The sequence below is a fragment of the Cibotium barometz genome, chromosome 3, assembly GCF_041138505.1.
Source record: "Cibotium barometz isolate CiBa-2024 chromosome 3, ASM4113850v1, whole genome shotgun sequence".
NCBI lineage: Eukaryota > Viridiplantae > Streptophyta > Polypodiopsida > Cyatheales > Cibotiaceae > Cibotium > Cibotium barometz.
The window spans coordinates 18,911,637-18,931,830 of record NC_141048.1 but is presented as its reverse complement, the minus strand read 5'-3'; the positions used below and the strand labels follow the sequence as shown (position 1 = coordinate 18,931,830).

The window sequence follows — 20,194 nt, the reverse complement described above, 5'->3', positions numbered from 1 at the left end:
CACTTTCCTTTCTTCTTCTTGGTGTCACCCTGGGACGAGTCCACTTTGCCTTTGTCCTTGGAGAAGTAGGCTTCGTCTCCTTTGCTTGCATCACCCCTAGATCTGTTCTTCCTTGTTTGCTCCTCTTGGAGAAGTAATCCAACCAACTCCTTGAAGGATACTTGATTGATTGATGATCAGTCAATACTACAAACTTGGAGCCATATAAATAATGTCTCCAAACCTTGAGAGCGTGAATGACAGCATAAAGCTCTTTCTCAAACGTTGGCCAACGAGATTGAGTGTCGTCTAGCTTTCTACTCTCGAAAGCAACAGGTTTTCCATCTTGGAATAGAGCAGCCCCGATTGCATAGTCACTGGCATTAGTCTCAAGAACACAAGGCACTACTAGGATCGGGTAGTGCTAAGATAGATGCTTCCTTGACTTTAACTTTCAAAAGTCTGAAGGCCATATCCAGATCGTTATTCCAAGTGATAGGCTGATTTGACTTACGTCCACAACCTTTCAACAAGTTGGTCATTGGTAGTGTGAGCTGAGAGTACTCCCGCACAGATGTTCGAAGAAAAACAACAAAACCGAGAAAAGAACGAAGTTGTCTCACAGTTTGCGATATAGGCCAAGCCAGAACCTTCTGAACTCGGTCATAGTCAATGCTCAACCCGTCTCTAGTGATCTCGTGTCCCAAGTAAATGATCTGCTCAGCCAAGGCCGGCAGCAGTCTCGAGGCCCGCGAGGGTAGCTTCGTGGTGTTATGGGACGTCACGAGGTAGAGATTGGTCGGTACGTCCAGCTAGTTAGCTCAGCCTGCCTAGCTCTAAGCTTCCCCAAGCCTAGAAGCTAGTCTTGTATACGTATAGCACACGGTAGATACACACTGTGCACATGACAGGCTCTGATACCAAATGATGGTTAGTGTCTAGAGTGCATGCACACAATAGTGAGGAGAAGAGGGAGAGATGATAAATAAAAAGATGATCAACTCAACACTAAAGGGATTGTGAGAGTACAAGATGTAGTGGAAAGCATAAATTCATTATACAAGTAGGTCCTTTTTATAGGAGAGACCTCATTACATATTCTAAGCATATGCTTGATTTGATGCCACCACATATGCTAAATAAGATTCCACTAAATATTCTAAGTATGATGCCACCACATATGCCTTTCAAGAGGCTGCTCCTACACAAGAGATTTATACATACTAGTGGTTGTTCACACATTGGAACCGCTTTATTTAAGGCTTACATTGAGTGTTAGTTTACTCAACCACCTAGCACTTGTTTATTCCCACATTAATCACTATTAATATTTAACCATTCCGAAGTATCGGCCCATTTCCAATCATTCAGAAGTTAAGTGATGTCGCTTTAAAGTTAAAGTTACCGGAAAGTTGGACTACGCACATTGTCTTCATGTTTCTTGGTTGAAGCCATATGTAGGTCCAGCATTGTAGGAGGATATATCAGAAGAGCAACAACCAGATATGATAGACAAAGCTGAAGAGCTAGAGCAAATTCTCCTCCATAGATGGAAGCATGGTTCGGATTGAAGAATACGACAGTTCTACACAAAGTTTAAAGACCGCGGAACCCATGAAGCAGTTTGGCTGGATAAAGAGTTCTTTTAGGAGTACCCCCAGTTGTTGGCGGACTACTTGGAAGGCCTGAACCTGTTGCCAAGTTAAGCAGGAGGGAATGTCACGTGCACCTTACACTGGGGTACACAGTGACACTGGCATGATCATACAAAAGTAGCACCTTTTTTTAGGAATATTTGTTGTACGCTGTGAGCCCATTGTGAGCCCTCAGTCCAGGGACAGTCATGCATGAGCTACGTAGGCCAGTCTCTTTAGTCTTAGAGGTCAGTCAATTGCCAGTCCTCTTAACCCACTTGGAGAATTCATCATACAGGAGCATGTAGGTATCAGCCATAGCCTTAGATGCATTATTAGGCATTGTTAGGATCATCTCACATAGAAGGGGCCAGCCCTAAGGCCAGCTCCAAGGCAGCCCAATGTGGGCTAGCCTTGCAAAGGGTATCCAAACCCTTGCCAAGTAGTCGGCTAGTCCTTTGGTGGCTTAGGTGATTAGTCGGCCACAAGGTTGCTGCCGTACGCACGTACGGATCCGTATAGCACGGTACAGTCGTACGGTACGGTACCGTAATGTACAGATCCGTACGGAATCATTTAAAAAAATAAAAAATATGTGGCGTGTGGCGAGGCGCGTGTGTGGCGATCAAGCGATTGTAGATAAGCGACCAAAATTTGGGCATTTTGTGTGTACTTGCAAAATCAAGTGTCCTGTGTGTACCTGCAAAACTTTGCAGAGCAAATTTCCTCGCTCTCTCTCCCGCCCAGACTTCATCATGCCGCGCAAGACTAACCCGAACTGGGCGATCCACACCAATGTCCTGAGGGTTGTTAACACCCCTTCTCAGCAAGGGTCAGGTACTCGGCTATGGGCATGCAAGTATTGCAGGGAGTAGTACACTAGCACTATAACTCGCGTCATCAAGCACATGACAGGTATCGGGTGCACCAATCAATGTGTTCCATGTGATAAAATACCACAAGCTTTGAGGGACCAATTGATTGCGGAGAATTGTCCTGCAATGGGTGATGCAAGCAGTGTTAGAGGTGGTGAAAGTACGCAAGATGCTCTCCATGATGCTTTTATTGGAGATGTTACAGGTTCAGGTACACTAGATGAGGGTGAAAGTCTTTTAGCTTCAGCCCAATCCACCACAGGCAGGAGGAGGGCACGTATTGCCGATGATGAGGACCTCTTGCCACAAGATGCGAGAGGTACAGGGGAGGCATCAAAGCAATCCACTATGCGTTCTTGTATCTCATCACAAGCTTGGGTAAAGGAGCGGCAAAGGGTGGCAGAAATGGAGATTTGTCGTACTCTTATTGAGTGTAATATATTCTTCAATGTGTTAAGGACAGACCAATGGAAAAGAATGGTGAAAGCAATTGCGCAGGTAGGGCCTACTGAGACGTGGACAGGTCTTGAGTATACGAAGATGTGTACATCCATGTTGGATGAGCAGAAGGCCTTGATAAACAAGGCGCTCACTCCTGTGAAAGCAGGTTGGCAGGAGTTTGGATGCACTATTATTTCAGATGGGTGGGCAGACATTCGCAAGAGGTACATAATCAATATCCTTGTGTCATCTTGCTTGGGCACCTATTTCTTGCGTGCCGTGGATGCAGGGAGAGCAGGGGACAGGATCACAGGGGAGTTCATTTATGGCCACATTCGACAGGCTATCCTTGAGGCTGGGGAGGACAATGTTGTGCAGGTGGTGATCGACAACGCCTCTAACTGCAAGGCAATGGGTCAAATGGTCGAGGCAGAGTTTCCACATATAGTGTGGACTCCATGTGCTGCCCATTGTCTTGATTTACTTATGGAAGACATTGGGAAGCTTGTTTGGGTGGAGCCCATTGTTGTAGATGCTGTAAAGATCACCACCTTCTTCCGCAAGAAGCATCAGGCTCTTGCCATCTTTCGGAGCCATAGCCCTTTGGATATGGTGAGACCCTCCAAGACCAGGTTTGCCTACATATTCTTGGTCTTGGATAGGCTCTACAAGATAAGAGATTCACTATCATCAACAGTTGTGGATCCAAGGTGGCGACAGATGCATCATTCAGAGGATGAGCGTACAAAATACTTGCAGAGGCGGATCCTGGATGATGATTTTTGGCAGCAAGTTCATAGCCTTTCAGTTGCACTTAAGCCCGTGTATGTCCTTCTCCGACTTACAGACATGGAGGGCTCAACTTTGGGGTTGGTCTTTCATTTGTTTATGCAAATGAAAGACCATGTTGCTCAGTGCTCCATGATGACTGCTCAACGGTAAGCAATAGTTCTAATTTCTTCCTCTTTCTTTGATTTTTATGACTTCTCGATTCTCGATTCTCATGACATGTCAAGACTGACATGTGTCACTTAGCACTATAACCTAAGACATGTATTTTCAATCTCTCATTTTCAGCCGAGGTGAGATCTTGGACATTGTAGACAAACGGTGGACATTCATGAGCCGTCCCATCCATGCGATGGCTACCATGCTCCATCCTCTCTACAGATCGCCAGAGCTATGGAATAATACTGCTTTGAGCATGAAGCAGTCAGAGTATGTTGGAAGGATGTTCTCAGAGGAGGAGCAACTTCAGATCGATAGAGAGTTCACCACGTACATGAGTGGTATTGGTGCTTCATTTGCGAGACCTGTGTCATTGAGGAAGGAAGCCATGAAATTCCCTTTGACACTCTAAGAACAAAAATGTTTTACTCTTCTTAAGTGTTTTCCTCCCTATAGTGGGCATTGTGTTCTCCTCCGGTTGGTCTTCCAAACCTTTCACGCTTTGCTCTTCGTGTTCTATCTCAGGTAACTTGTAATTAATCTCTAAAACTTGATGTTTTAGCATTAAAAGATTTACAAATTTGCTCGCATTGCACTCATTTTTGCACAGGATTGCTCAGCTGGAGAAGATGAGCGGAACTGGAGCTCATACTCTCTTATACACACCAAGATTCGGAATCGCCTTAGTACTTCTCAATTAGAGAAGTTGGTGTATTGCAGAGCTAACATGAGGCTCGTGCGAAGCTACCATGCTTTGGGGTCACCGAAGTAGGTATAAATTGGAATTTGGACTCAAGAAGAGCTTAGAAGTAGAAATTTTTTTCTAGTTCAATGAATATCCAATATGCAATTTATGGCATGTTTAAACAGGTTGATCCAACACTACTCAAATTGGTAGATGAACCCAGTCCGGAGCTTGTGGATCGGTAGATTAGAGATGAGCAAGATGAGATTTTGAGAGCTTTACATAGAGAGCTTGAGAGCGTGGATCGTTGTGTGACCCGCTCACGTGCACGATCTCTCAGCATTCCTCTACGCCAAGCAGCTCCAGATCCAGGCTCTGCGAGACGAGAGAGCATTCGCAGTGGAAAGCTTCTAGTTCGTCGCACCCAGCAGAGGCGTGCAAATGAGGCTTTCGAACTCATTCACACTCAGATTCCCGAGGCACATGACGAGGATGCACTGGAGCTTGTTGTTGCTGAGCCAGAGTTCGATGAAGAGGGCAATGGTATCAATGATGGAGGCATGCTCTCTTCAGAAGATTCATCATCTTCATCTGATGATGAGATTTGAGACTCTTGCGTCTAGACTCTAGAGTCTAGACAACTATAGTGTTTCATTGTTTTGCTTTTTGCACTTGTGGACCAGGACATGTGCTGTAGACATGATATTTGTACTCTCTTTTATCATCTATGACTTTCATGGTTCTTGCTTATATCACTATGACTGTTGACATGAGGTATTGTGTAATGGGCTTGGTAACTGATAATTGATTTAAACTTTAAGTAATGAGGTTCAGTCTTTATTTTAAGTATTTTGGTTGCTATGTCTACAAAATATTCAGGTTTCTAGGACTGTTTACAAATGGTACGTACTGTTTACGTACCTTAAAATTTGTTCCATACAGAAGTACGTTCCGTACGTACTGATAGCGTGCCGTTTACTACGTACCTTTCCACCTTGGTCGGCCAGTAGCCGACCAGCCCTACAGCCCGACTGGCAGCCAACTGGCATTTGTGCTAGTCGTGGGCATTTACAGCAGCCAACAGGGTTGTACGCCGCGGACTGAAGCATTTAATGCAGTTGTGTGTAATTCTTGCAGCCAACTGAGCATTTGCAGGAGCCGACTGTCATTTAATGTAGTCGTGGGAAATTACAGCAGGCTGACAGCCTTCTCAGGCAGCCGACCAGCAGTAGGAGGCCATATAAAAGCATGTGCCTCAATCCCACTTCAACATTCAGGTATTCAGCATAAAGTGCGGAAGCAGGTCAGCATCCAGTCGACTCTGGGAGCTCCTCTTCACATTCAGCCAGCATATGTGCAGTCCTGCAGCTATTTGGACTTGATCAGTGGCCAGAAGAGTCTTTAGGAACTCAACCGACGTACGGACTTCCTCATCCTTGTGTTGGGCATTCATATCACTTGTTATTTAAGCATTGAAAAAAAAAAGTACATGACAGGCTTCACCTGCACAAGAAATTGGGAAACGTTCTTCCTTTGGTCGCCTTGAAGCTGGATCACCTGCAGTTCAGAAAGCATATGATGAAACCAAGCAGCTCAAAGCATAGTTTAAGAGCCCAGGTTAGGGAGGTGATTAATCACAAACTCGGGCAGCTTAATGATCCAGCAAAATTAGATAATCTACCTGACCCAATTCGGGATCCTGCACGACCGTCCCATTACAGCAGAACTCCTTCTTGAAGTCCTTGAGGATCTTGTTGTAGTTGAACTCCTTCTTCAGGCCCTGCACTGTTGTCAGGCTCTTCCTTCCATTGCGCTGCTGGATGCGAATGTGCACGTTGTCTTTCGATCCTGTCCCCAGCGCATTCGCATCAGAAGCAAATACAGGGCCCCCCTTCAGTGGGTATTTGGGACCCAATATTGTGTCGTCTTCTACATTCTCATTCTCTTTTCTCTCTCTACTCTCTAAATTGGATGCTAAAGATTCTTACCACATAAAGGTATAAAGAAGGCCTTGTTGTGCGTTATAGCGGTCAAGCTCAGTGCATTTAACAAAGCTTGTACATGATATTTTTCCCTTGGGTAATAAAATACTCCAAAAGGGGGGGGGGGTCGGGGGGTCGGTCCATTCCGGCCTCTATGTGGTGTCTGTTGTGCACATCTCTCTTTTACAGTTCTGTGGATTAAGTGGCATATGTGTAAGGTTGTGGGTGGCTGATTTCAGTGTTTAATTGCATTAATGGTCAAGTGTTTAGCGAAACCCGTGGGCCCCTCCAGAAGTTACAATCCCCCTCACATCCATACCACAGTGATCAGCCCCATGAGTGTGGATCCCCCGACATCGATCAGCTTGGCTGTGTAACCTTTTGAGGCTTTGACATACGGAAGCTTCAGTGAGTATCCTTATCTATTGGGAAGACTTGTGCCATGATTTGCTTAGGATTCAATGGATGAACTATGAATCTCCCACCACAGCACTCACACATATTGTATCATCATTGGTCTCATGGGCTGTTTCACTCCCTTGCATACTTACTTTCTTTCTCTCATGAGTGTGCCACAGGTGCATACAAATTTTGCCAACAATACTCATATCTTGTGTATTTTTTTGTGTGCGCCAAGAAGGGCTTCTTTACCTAAGAGTCCTAGCTTCAGAATTAGGGAACTCGTGTGAGCAGTGGTCTACCTTATTTGTTGAAACATCCTTAGCTAATAAATTGCCATAGCCTTGTGATTGAACACTGAAGTCAAAGCATTGTGAAAGCATGATATTGATTGCTCTAGTTCTTTTACTTGTCTTTTCAATTGTCTTGGATAAAATTTTTACTTATCAATTTTTTATTTTGACCTGGTCTGTAGTTCACGGCATCTGATGCATTGAAGGATGTAACTATCTATGAAGCGATTGATAAGAACAGCAGCTATTCGTGGAAGGTTCGGCGATTGGGAGAATTTAGTACAGAGAGGAAGGTGCATACTTTCTTATGAGGTGTCGAAGGGTTGAATCATTTAATTTCTGCGTTGCATCTTTGTATATTAACATGTTTTAAAGCTATCTTAAGGGGATGCATTGGAGATCTATTTATAACTTTCTCTGCGTAGGTGGAAATGTTTCTTAAGGCAACCTTGCAGCCAAATCTGAGAACTACCTGAACAAAAAGCACCTTGCTTAGTATTCCTTATACAGTGAGTGAGGGGGAAGCCGCTTGCCATCACCTGCTATGCATTGGCATCTTATCTCTTCATGTGTGTGGTGGAGGCAACAACAGCTACGTGGTGTCACCAAATCCATGTTTAGAGCCTTCTAAAGTATGGGGGAGCTGCTATAGTGACAAAGGGGCCTATTGAGAGGGTAAGATGGAGAAAGTTGATTGTTTCACATTAACAATAGAGGTCTTTTGCCTTGCCTCAGGAGCACGCATGAATTAGAGGGAATCTTGTGGCTTCTGGGTTTACACCAACGCCCACACACCAAACTTGCATCCAAAAAAAGCCCTGTTGGGGCACAGAAAGGGGAAATGGGCCCAGGCATGCCACTGTCAAACCTTGTAGTTCCCATGTCAGTGGATGTCACACTGGTATATCAGCTACCCCCCTTCTTACAAGTATTTGCACGAATTGATGTATTGGAGGCTGGAGTCATGGCTAACCAGGTGCTACTTGCCACGATATGGTAAATCATGTTTTGTTAGTCCTCATAATCTCGCGTTTGGTAGGTGGTTTGAAATATCTATGACCTTGAGGAGATGACAACAAGAACATCAGAGCTAAAGTTGCTGGGGACACCCTCACTCTCCTTGAACATGGGGGGATTTCAGCATTGTGAATTTAGGACATGAGAGGTGGGTCTTTTTTGCAAACCAGTGGGTTTTTGTCAGGGAGGAAACCTTATAAAGTGTTCGTTACTTCTGGATGTACACGCAAGCTAGGGACCCTTGGTTGCAGGGACTGGAAGTTGCAAAGCGGCAGCAACCAGGCTCCTCAGCCTGGTGATTTGCTACAAGGACCTCCATGCCTGGTGGTCCTCCCTTGATGAAAGGGAGTTTTGACACCCGGTAAAATGGGATAAAGCCCGATTCCATCAACATGATTGTACCATGCTTTGAAAGCTTATCTCATCCCATAAAGTGCGTTTTACAATCGAGTTTACAATTGCGAAACATTGTCATGTGGTGGTTGAGCCACCTATTCCATAGTCACAGGAAACGGTAGTTTCAGTCCTTAGAAACACGTTTCTTTGTTTCAGGATCCCAACAGTTTCTATAACCATTTGTCATTTCCCAAATGATATTGTCACAGGAAATGGTCGTTCCCACCCCTAAAAACTCGTTTTCTCGTTTCCATTCTTCGAACTTTCCATTCCCATTTCTCGTTTTTGGTGACTATGACCTATTCCTACCCCTCAATGCGTGTGCTGAGAAATGGTCATGTGAGATCCTGAGTCAAAATCCAACTTATGTACAAAGGTGGAGTATTGATTTTTAACACCTTTCTTGTTTTTTAAAAAGAAATGCAAGATCTTTCTTACGAGTTTTTTGTTGTTGTTGGCAGTACAGAAATCAGTTTGTACATAGTTCTTGTTGTAGAAAGATAGGGTTCTTGTTGCTTGCTTTTACTCTTCACTGACGTATGCTTATAAACATATGCTTCTTTACAGATTGAAGATATCGATGATCCTTTATATGGAAATATTGGTGGCGCAGAAGAATTGGTAGTTGCTGAATGCCAAGCCTCATTCATTCAAGTGTCTTTTTTGAGAGAGTAATATATCATGTTAGGTGTTGGACTTCCAACTCATGCCCCAAAATGGAGATGGTTCGATAGCTACTCAGAGCTGGGTCCACCAACACATTATTCAAGCGTTTTTACATTATTATTTGAATTTGACTTTTTCATCTACATCCTAATAATTGCTGGCTTCACAGGAAGAATTGCATCGAGTTGCTTTGGACATCCGTGATTCTTGCAATGGCTTAATGAAATTTTTGACTGAGGTTCGTTCAGACCTTCAAGGTAAGCTACTCATCCAGGTTTTTTTTCAGATGATGTAGATGTGAAAATGGAGTCTCAATAGGTCAGACATCCTACTATGGTGGCACATGGCTGTTTGTGGGGGGAGGCTAAGTTATTTTATGTGATCATGGCATAGGCATCTTGTCATTAAGGGCCTAAGTAACGTCTTTGTTAGACATGGACTTAGCCGAGCACCATATCTTTGTAGCATCTTCAGGATTTTCTCCCGTCAGCTGATAAGTATACTAATGTTTCACTTTCGATGTGGCATTGCACATGCATTTAACTTTGTTTGTAAATCATCCACTGAGAGAAGGCATGTTTAGGGACCTAGGAATCAAGGCCTTTATAAGCCATGCGTTGGTAGCTGGAGCCTGGGAACCAAGAGCCTAGGCACCACTTTTGGTTGGGAACCCGATATTGGAAATCCTTGATAGAAGGTGGTGTGTAGATGGACAACAATGAAGGTCTAGTGTACAGAAATGCCCAACTTGAGGCTTCCTTTAGGCCTGGTCAGCATTTGAGCAAGAGTGTATTGTGGGGCAGTCATAGGTTGGGCTATTTAAGAAGAGAGTTTGGCTGGGATGAATTTGCTTTTGTCAAATCCTCTGGAAATATATCAACATATTCACTCAACTACTTGGGCTTTTTAGAATTTGACTTCTTGCCAACATAGTTGTCAGGTACGAAACGAAGGTACGAAAAAACGGTACCGGTACGGGACTTTTAAATTTTGAAAATAAGTTCGATTGAGGTATGATCTAATTTAAAAAACACTTGAAAAAAAGATATTTGTACACATTTAGAGATGCAAAGTCTAGAGAAGTTGTAATTTGTCATATGACATAAACTAGGACAAAAACTCAAGAGTCATGAACAATGAACACTAAACATGCCATAAATAAGAGTCGTGGCCCATGACCTACAATAGGAAATAAAAAAAAAGTGTGTTGTGACCACGGACTAGTCACAACACTAAGTACAAAATGTCCAAAGTCTAGACTCTAGAGACTAGAGTCTAGACTCTAGTCCTCCTCAGAGAAATCACTAGGGGAAGGAATACCCTCGCTAGAGGTGCTTCCATCATCAGAGGCCAACCTAAAACTGCCCTCGCTAACGACATTGTCCTCGTCATCATACTCAGGCTCTCTGATGCCTGCAATAGGAGCGTCCTCTTCTTCAGCAACAGGTGCTAAAGTGCTCCTCGAAGTCGGGCCGGAGCCACGCCTCACATATGTAGCCACCAGGGTCGAAGTAGGGCGCTGAACAGTGCATCCGCGACCTCCTACCTGTGTGCCACCTCTAGCTACGCGACCTCTACGAGTACGAGAAACTCAACGGTCAATCTCCTCTAGCTCCATATAGAGATCGGCATATATGGCCTCCTCATGTGGATCTCGCTCCTTGTGGAAACTCTTAAGCGTGTCCACTGTCAACTTGAACTCGTCGACATTCACGTGAAAGCAAAGTTCAAACATTTATAAATTATTAGACTGTAGTCATGCATTTATAAATTATTATTAATGAGTTGAACTTTGAACTCTGGAGATCTCTACCTGTTTGGAGATCTCCAGGTCATGCATCTTCTCCATCATGCGCATGTTAGTACGGCAATATACAAGCCGCTCTAACTGCATGGTGCTGAGACGGTTTCGTATCTTTGTGTGTACAAGTGAGTAGGAACTCCAGTTCCTACTCACATGCCTCCGAAGAGCAATCCTATGAAAAATAAGAGAGTTAGAAATTAGAATGTAAGAACTAGTTAGTAGTTATGACTCTAGAGACTAGAGTATACACCATATATTCAATAGTCACCTGTGACAAGACTCTCAAAGCCACTTTTTGTACGTGAGCCATTTGATAACCAAATGACTCCCACCAAAAAAGTGGCCGGACCATTGACTCCCTACTCGAGCAAAGTGGCTTCGTGAAAGCGGCTCCCCTCTGATCATTATACCGAATGAGCTCTTGGAGGAAGTCTCTTTGCTCGTGGATGGGAAGTATCCTTGGCAAGTAGGCATCCCGATCGGAAAGTAGCTCCTCATCGGCGAAGAGCCTTGGTACTTTGTAAGCGGAATGCAACAAGGCCGCAAGACCATGGATAGGTCTATGCATCCATCGCCACCTCCTCTCCACAAGCGCCACGATCGAATCGCGTCGTGGAGTGAGTGGAGGCTCAGTGGGATCCCTAGAATGCAAAAATTTCACTTTAAGGTTAAGTCTTTAAGGAACAAGAAAGAGATGTGAAAACGAGATTTGAAAACATGGGACATGGGTTTACTAATCCCCTCCATAGGAGTGTCGGGGTCCTCCTCATCAAGCATGGTGGTCGCACGAATCTCCGCTAGAGCCTCTTGCATGAAGTGGGTGAGTAGCCCCAATGTGGAGCCCTCCATGTCGGCCATGCACAAAACCCTATACAAGGGAGTCACCGCAATGACAATGGCACGTACCTCGCGCCAAAGGACTCTCTCATGCATAGCCGTTGAACGGCTCGGGACTCGTCCGCACTAGTCACCAACTCCTCCCTTAGCCATGCGACGAAATCCGGGGAGACCACGGTCAACTGGAGCTTCGGTCGCACGTCGTATAGCCGCTCCAAGAGAAGCCACATGTAGGCAAACCGCGTGGAAGAGGGCTTCTTAAGCTCCAAGTCGCTTTGCTCGCGAAACATAGCGAGCACCTTTATCTTCTTTGTGAAGAAATTCACAATGGATAGGCATTGTGCAACCACCCTCTTCACCCACTCTAGCTTCCCCACATCCTCCATGAGTAGGTCTAGACAATGGAAGGCACAAGGAGTCCATACAATGGATGGGAACTCCGCCTCTACCAAGCGTCCCATTTTGCGGCAATTGGATGCATTGTCCGTGATGACTTGAATGACATTTTCATGTCCGACCTACAAGTAACACAATGGCAATTTGTTAAATGCAATGACATTCTTAGAAGTTAGAAGCTTGTGCATCTCATAGTAGGTGATACCATGCCATTCACCATGGGATGGCCCCACCTCCGCAATGGCCTTCACCATTTTGTGCCATTGTGGAACCTTGAGCACATTGAAGGAGAGATTGCAATCTATCTAGTATCACCGTGCGTGCAATGTCCTCATTCGCAGCTTTCATCTTCGCCTTCACATAGGTGAGGTTGTTAATGTTTGCATCGATGGCGGTTTGCCTCAAAACCGGAGAGCTCTCCTCCCTTGGCCTCTTTGATTGGACGTTGGAACTGCCTGAGACAGAGCTGGAGCCGGATGGGATGGGCGAAGGAGTCACGGATGCGGAGGTACCGGACATGGAAGCTCCCTCACGTCCACCTTTGCCTTGGTCGCGGATGAGCGAGTACTTCTTCACTATACGAGCCGCATATTCTTCGGGAATCTCCTTGCACGGCGCCACTTCCCCACCAAGCTTGGACACATGTGCAAGGAGCCTTGTGACGCTACTTGTGTAACCCTTCCTGCAAAGTTACATGTCCATTTCCATGATCCCAAATTACCGAAACTGTGAAAGTACTGAGCTAGTGGGGAGGTGTGATGGATGAAGCACTACTGCTAGAGGCTCAGTATGCAACCTATATGCGTAGGGTATACAAGAATGCAATGCATATCTGTCTAGCTCCAACCAGGACCATAATGGGGGTGTAATATGTGATACATAGGCGATGGCGAGGCAAAAATACCTCGGAGCATGATCTTTGGGTGTGAGTGTAAGTGAGCTAGCCGCTCCTAAATATTGTGTTGATGTCGAGCCCGTATCTCTGTGATCTCCCTCTGATGTAGTCTGAGAGTCTGGTAGCCTGGTGCTCTCGGTCTCCGTCTGGCTCGGAGGTCCACAGCGCGCTGAAGTGTAACCCTCTCCTGTGTCAGGGTAGGCACTGGGATAGATCTCTTGAAGAAATCAGTGAGCTAGAGCTGTCGCCCACCTCTCCCTGTGGTACAAGTTCGTAGCAGTGTCTCTGTGGCGCTGTGTCTCTAGCAAGAGCTGGCCAAATCTGCACTGGTCTACGGACTCCATGATATGGCGGAGTGAGGGATGTCCACTGAAGATGGTGGTGTATCTCTCTCTAATGACACTATATGCTCTGCATCTACATACATAATGTTCCTCACTCTCAACCTTCTCCTAGCATAGTCTGCATATCCTCTCTGCTCTGGGGATCCGTGCTGCCCTACCTGCCTCAATCTCAAGCTGGTGTGATGACACTCTGAGCTGGCCAATCACCACTCGGGCACTGTGAGGCATGTACACATCCATGTATCCAGGTCTCTGTATGAATCCATCAGCTGAGATATGCATAAACTGATCTCTGTAGTATAGCATCTTGAGCGTGAGCCTTGAAAGTTGAGGTTTGAGCCTTGAGAAAGAGAGAGAGCTTGCCGCTTGAGGCTTGAGCCTTAAGGCTTAAGCCTTGAGAGAGAGAGGGAGAGAGAGAGAGAGCTTGAGCTTGAGCCTTGAATGATGAGAGAGGGAGAGACCTTGAGAGCTCTTATACAAGGGCCAAGGCTCTAGCATGGAGGTGAAAGCCTAGGCCCTAAAGGGATCCAAGGGCCAAGGCCATGTGGCCCATGGCACATGTGATACACACGAAAAAATGGCTACAACAAACGGGAGACACACGTGAAAAAACGGGCACAAAAAAACGATCAAAAACGGGCAAAAAGAAAACGGTAAAAAACGGGCATTTTTTTCAGGTCCGTTTCGTTGACGTCCGGTACGAAACAGTACGGCGGTACGGCATCCGGTTCGTTTCGCTGGACCGAAACATCTGTCGGCGTGAAAAACGTTTCGCATCAGTTTCGCACTGCTCGTTTTGAACCGTCCCATACTTTACGTGCCTGTGTTGCGGCGCGTCCCGCAGACAACTATGCTTGCCAACTAGATTAAGCTTGACAATGTAAATTGCTTGCTTCTTTCTGAGGCTCTTACGCATTCTAGGTGCCCTCACAAGTTGTAAGTTGCTCCTTGTTCCGGTGGATGTGCATAAAGGTAATGGTCCGTTTGTGGCAGGCCGGATTTTGGGTGAGCCAATCCATTCCTAGAATACCATCATATAATTCTACAGGCAAGACTTAGAATCTACATTCAATTTCATTGCCATCCAGAGAAAACGGGATGTTGTATGTCTCATGGTGGGTGAGAAGCATCTTCCCACTAGCCAATTCAACTTGTATTGGTTTACCACTTCTCTTGTCTAGATTCAACTTTCGCAAGGAGCCAAGCGATATGAATGAATGAGTACTACGAGAATCAATTAGAAGCTTAAATTGTTTACCTTGGTAGTCCGCTGGTGCTTGGATAATGGAGAATTGTTGATTCCAACCTTGATGCTCAATATTCACATGAATTCTTTCTGCTGCTGCCTGCTTCTTTTAAGTCTGGACATAGTAGATTGAGTTTGGAAGTTCCTTCTCTAATTTCAATAGTTCTGGGGTGGGGGTCCTTCATTGCTTTGCACCGAAGCTGTTGGTCTTCGAAAGCGAGTTCCTATGGTAGTTTGAGTAGGATGGGCCTAGGCTGGTGCATGGGGACATTCACTCATGATATGTCTAGGTTGCTGGTGCCGAAAACATCTTCTCATTTCAAAGTTGCTACAACGACCCATCCGTTACTCGGGACTCATCTCTTCGCGGACGCGTACTCGGAGAACCCTGGTTGGATCCTCTGCTTTTGCTTTGCTTAGATTTCGGCATCTCTTAATTTTCAGACGGAGTGAAGCTCTCTTAATTCCTCCGCCATTCTAGCTACTTCTCCAATAGAATTTGGCTTCGCATTCTTTACAAGAGTATCTACAAGAGGGTAAAGATTTTTGATAAATCTTTTCAAAAGAGCAGCTTCGTCCATCATCGGCAGGGCAAAAGGGATGAGGCCCGTGTATGTCTAGTGGTACGCTTCGATCGACTTTCCTTCTTGACCAACCTCCAAGATCTTATCCCAGAATCTTCGTCGATAGAAGGTGGTCTTCATATCATCGCATTTAAGCTGATCCTGATTGAGATGATTTGCTTCTATATGATTCTCCCAACTAGATCGGGCTGTCCCAGTAATCTTCAAACATGCTAAGGCTATCTTGCTGCGTTTATTATAGCTGGCTTCGCATTCTTTACAAGAGTATCTACGAGAGGGTAAAGATTTCTGATAAATCTTTTCAAAAGAGCAACTTTGTCCATCATCGGCAGGGCAAAAGGGATGAGGCCCGTGTATGTCTAGTGGTACGCTTCGATCGACTTTCCTTCTTGACCAAGCTCCAAGAACTCATTCATCTTATCCCAGAATCTTCAATAGAAGGTGGTCTTCATATCATCCCATTTAAGCTGATCTTGATTGAGATGATTGGCTTCTATATGATTCTCCCAACTAGATCGGGCTGTCCCAGTAATCTTCAAACATGCTAAGGCTATCTTGCTGCGTTTATTATAGCTTGTTATGTAGAAATATTGATCCATTTGAATTCCATGCACATGAGTGGCACATTGACCCACCACCGGCCAAGGTTGCCAGGGAGAGACTCTGGTGTTTATGGATTTGGGAGATCCGGCCCATCATGCGCCTCTAGTGGGACCCGGGGGAGTGAACTTGGTGTGATCCTACAGATAGGGAGGGGATTCTAGGTACCCCATTTTTTGCATACACCACATGGCTTGGCCGTAGGATCTAGATGCCTGAGGTTGAGGGCACTCCGGCAGCAGCAGGACATTGGCAGTCTCAGGATCTCTCATTGCGCTTTCTCTCAGATTTCTAGAAGAGGCTCTAGGGCAGTTTTTGACGACGTAAGATCGCTCTCTTTTTGTGGTTGCTTGCACATAGGAGTTTGGCGGTTGGCACGTGGTTGGCCATTGGAGGTAGACCAGCAGCATGCCCGAGATGTGGACATCCCCAAGACTCTCAGCGACGTCTTTGGGATTGCCTGAATGCTCAACATGTTTGGCATGCAGAGAATTGTCTTTGGGATTGCCCGAAGGCTCAGCAGGTTTGACAATGGATTCTCTGCATCTTCACTATGGATAGGGTCTCTTCCCGAACTATTACATGGGGCATTGTCTCTTGGGCCACTGAGGCCCAGGTTGTCATGGCTTATGAGGGGGAAGGCGGGGGGCTAGCCCTTCAGGTCTTTCACCTTCGTATCTTAGCAGTGCCAGTGCCAGTGCCAGTCCCAGACCCATCTACTAGTCTCACTGGACTCTTGGTTCGAGTCAGAGATGCGAGATTCGTAGCAGCTCGATGCAGCGAAACCATCGAAGGCACCCGTGCGGAGTCCATCAAGAGCATTTGGCTTGACATCATTCATACCCTCCGCTTCCAATTGGGGAAGCTTCAGGGCAGTTCTGACCGTATGTGGAAGCGTCAGGAGGCCTTCCTGAGGCTTTGGTGACCTGATCCTTTTCTCACAGATAGTGGTGGTGAGCCCACTTGGCACTACAAACCACCTATGTGGTTATCCCCCCCAATCCTTGTATGAGATAGCCTTCTCCCCATAGAGCGGCCAGCCGGAGGAGAAGTGCATTCCTCCCCCCCTTTTTATCATCTTTGATCCTCACTCCGTTCATGGAGGCAAGTATGTATATAGCCTTTTGAGGCTGTTTTTCTGTTAACTAATAGAAGGATCTTGTTTCCGAAAAGAAAAAAAAATCATCCATAGCGTCAATCCAATTCGGTACAGCTTCAGCAAGATTGTTCCCTTCGCCAAGAAATGGGGCTGGTTGCAATTTATGCAAGGCTTCACGAATATCATTGTCTAATTCTTCAACAACAGACACGGGCAAATTTCCCTGATCGTCTCATGGTTGTTCTGCAGAAAAGATAAATTTTCTCAGAATTTGTACAACCATTTTAAAGCTTTGAAAATTTGACAACTTAATGAAGAAATTAATATCTTTATTTCATTTAAAAGCTTTATTACATCATTGGGGAATTTTTTGAACTCCTAAACAAACGGAACTGTCTATTTGGTCCCACAATTGCAGACTTCTGGTGGTCCCTTGGCTGTCTTGGCCCTGGAGACTCTATGCACTTGGAGAGGAATGAGATGAATAATTATGCTGCCTATTGCTTATATGTGACATCACACAACTGGTGGTTGGTTTGCATTAGTAGCTGTCCGGATTATTCACCATTAAATAAGGGCCTTTTCACATGTGACTTATGGGGCTGGCCGACTGGAGTTTGTGCCCCTTAAGGGCTGCTGACTTGCTGCCCAGCCCCCTATGGGCTGGTTGCTTGGGCATGGGGGCCTCCATGGTCCCTAGGGTAGCCTCTAATGGCTGCCCACTGTGTAGGCAAGGCCTCTAAAGCCTTATGGGGTGGCCCATAGGGCTGCCCCTTAGCCTACATGCCCACATCCAATATGTATGCAAACACAAAGGTTCTTGATACGTAAATCTGGTGTCCCAGGCAAAGTAACTCTACATCATTCTAGAGGGCGACACCTGAGTGCAAGACATGCACTAAGTATGACCATGTACGGGACTTGGACAACTGACCATGGACTCTAAAGTGGATCCTTGGCTGACTTTTCCTGGACTATGGTTCACAAGGGGCCAATTACCACTCTATGTCCTACTCCTGCACCTGCTCTACAGATATGGCCAAGTGGCATCCAAATTGCGGGATGCACATGACAGCAGCAGCTGCCACAGCCCCCCTCCCCCCCCCCCCCCCCCCCCCCCCCCCCCCCGCATCCTCTTCCTCTGCACCTCGGCTGCCCCCTCTAGCTCGTGGCCTTCCTCTCCCTTCCCGCCATGCCCCACTCCTGCTTTTGTTTATGTGTCTGTCAGTCCTGCTGCCCTGCCCGTGCCTTCCTCCCCGCTATTGCGGCCTCCTGTTTCCTTCTTCCTCGACCTCCCCTGATCGTCACACTTTCAGGTTCTAGCCTGCTTGCCTGTGCTCTCTATTTTACATTTGAGTGCCACCCTTGCTTCCTTTCTATCTAGAGGATACAATGGTAGCCACACCACCTACCCTAGCTGAGGCCACTTTCAAATGCCCATTTTTGTATGTGAACCTCCAGCTCGTCATCTTCGGTAGCCTTCTTGCAAGCTCGTTGGAAGTAGGCCGGCATGGGGGGAGATTTGGGATCTCCTGCAAGCGGTTGCACCACGCATGCATCGGAGGAAGAATGGCATGGGCGCGACAAGGAGTGTGGGAGAAGGGCGACATTGAGCTCTCCAAACGTGAGGGTGAGGCTCTTGAGCTTGGCTAATTGGTAAGTTGCCTTCGACCCTGTGTGAACAAATAAACACTGAGGGGTGCTCTCCATGGGAGCCATGGTTGGGTGTTGAGCATGCCAGCTCTAATTATGACGGTCTTTATGCTTTGTGTGTGTTTGGTCTGAGTATCTTAGTCGCAGCTTGGGGATAACAAACTTCAGAGTCTTGTATGATAAGGTGCAAATAGAGAAGATCAATGTTGCAGTCACCAAATTCACTTTATGCAGTCTGTGTTTATTAGCTACATGGTGGTACTGTTCTTTGATCTCTTATTAGAGAAACACGTCTTGTGTTTCTGCTGTGGCATATAATGTCTGCAATTGGATCATTGTCTTGTAACAAGCTTGTGTGGCTTCTACCAGCAACTGTTTATTTAATGATACTTTTCTGCCTGCCCTTACATTTTCTGGAAAGCCCATGATTTGATAAAACCTCAGAGGTTATCGGCTGACACTCAGATGAGAGGTTTTCAATGTTCCCAACTTTGTTTCTTGTCATGCAGAATCAGAAAATCTGAAGCAAGCTATTGCTCGCTCCATGGGTTATATGGCACCAACGGAGTGGCTTGTGCCTCCGATGCTGCAGCGTTCTTGAGCAGATGCGGAGAGTTTAGTGCAGGTCCTACCTGCAGATTTTGATGTATGACCCTTAAGGATCGTAAATTGATTAGAAGCAATACCTTTCCAAATTCCTCATTTTTGCAGCTTTCTAAGAGACGATCCTCTGTTTTGTGCTGGCATTTTATTGCAGTGCGCTGGTTTTGTTGGGTCTTACTTGGGGTCATACTATCATCAAAAGATCCCGGTATGATGGTAATTCTCTTTAAGCATAGTCAGCCCCCCACCACCCCCCCCCCCCCCCCCCCAACACACACACACACACAGACACACACCGCCCCCACACACAGACACATCCCACCAGAAGACTCAGTTTTCTATACACATGCTGTAGTAATGTGGCTTTTCATCTCTCTCTCTCTCTCTCTCTCTCTCTCTCTCTCTCTCTCGTTTATGCTTAACGGATATTTTTCTCTACCATTTTGGTAGATGACGAGTTCCATGTTCTTCAGTCGTCCTCCATTGTAGCAAACCACCATGTACACATTATTTATGAGCCTGTTATGATTTATTTTAAGTTCTAAAGTCTCTCTCTATGTTTTCTAAGGTCCTCATCCTCTCTTGCTTCACAACATGATTATTACAAGTAGTATGATCTAGGAAATCAAGCGTGAAAATTAACCATTGGTATACCTTCAATGCTGTGGACATGAGAGTATATATTGCCATGGCTTTTAAGGTCAAGTTTTCAAGGGTACATCCTCCTTGTCTTGGGATCTATAGCTCCTTGCAAATCTAGTCTATGCTATATTGTATGATGGAGTCCATGATTGGAGCTTTGTGTAATGTTTATCAAC

At 45.7% G+C, this 20,194-nt stretch overlaps 1 protein-coding gene and 2 pseudogenes across 4 annotated transcripts in view; 1 reads left to right on the top strand and 2 right to left on the bottom strand.

The window, feature by feature from the left end:
- Positions 1–19,922, top strand: part of LOC147639800 (uncharacterized) — a 48,036-nt gene extending 28,114 nt beyond the window's left edge. Inside the window, exons 4-9 of one of the 3 annotated variants that reach the window (XR_015262003.1) lie at positions 7,419–7,529; positions 9,217–9,270; positions 9,485–9,572; positions 19,283–19,419; positions 19,531–19,592; positions 19,827–19,922. Coding sequence is in view for 2 of the 3 variants with exons in the window: in XM_086774186.1 (XP_086630312.1) it covers positions 7,419–7,529; positions 9,217–9,270; positions 9,485–9,572; positions 19,283–19,374 (345 nt within the window). In the remaining variant the exon portion in view is untranslated. Of the gene's footprint in view, positions 1–7,418; positions 7,530–9,216; positions 9,271–9,484; positions 9,573–19,282; positions 19,420–19,530 lie in introns of all 3 variants that reach the window. The other 2 variants (XM_086774186.1, XM_086774172.1) reach the window with 2 other exon arrangements.
- On the bottom strand, positions 6,024–7,152 carry LOC147639802 (protein translation factor SUI1 homolog pseudogene; annotated as a pseudogene). Its single transcript, XR_015263261.1, has 3 exons — positions 7,131–7,152; positions 6,244–6,536; positions 6,024–6,119 (listed from the first exon to the last, which is right to left on the bottom strand). The product of XR_015263261.1 is annotated as a protein translation factor SUI1 homolog pseudogene (transcript).
- Positions 10,495–13,174, bottom strand: LOC147639801 (uncharacterized; annotated as a pseudogene).
- Positions 19,923–20,194: the final 272 nt, after the last annotated feature.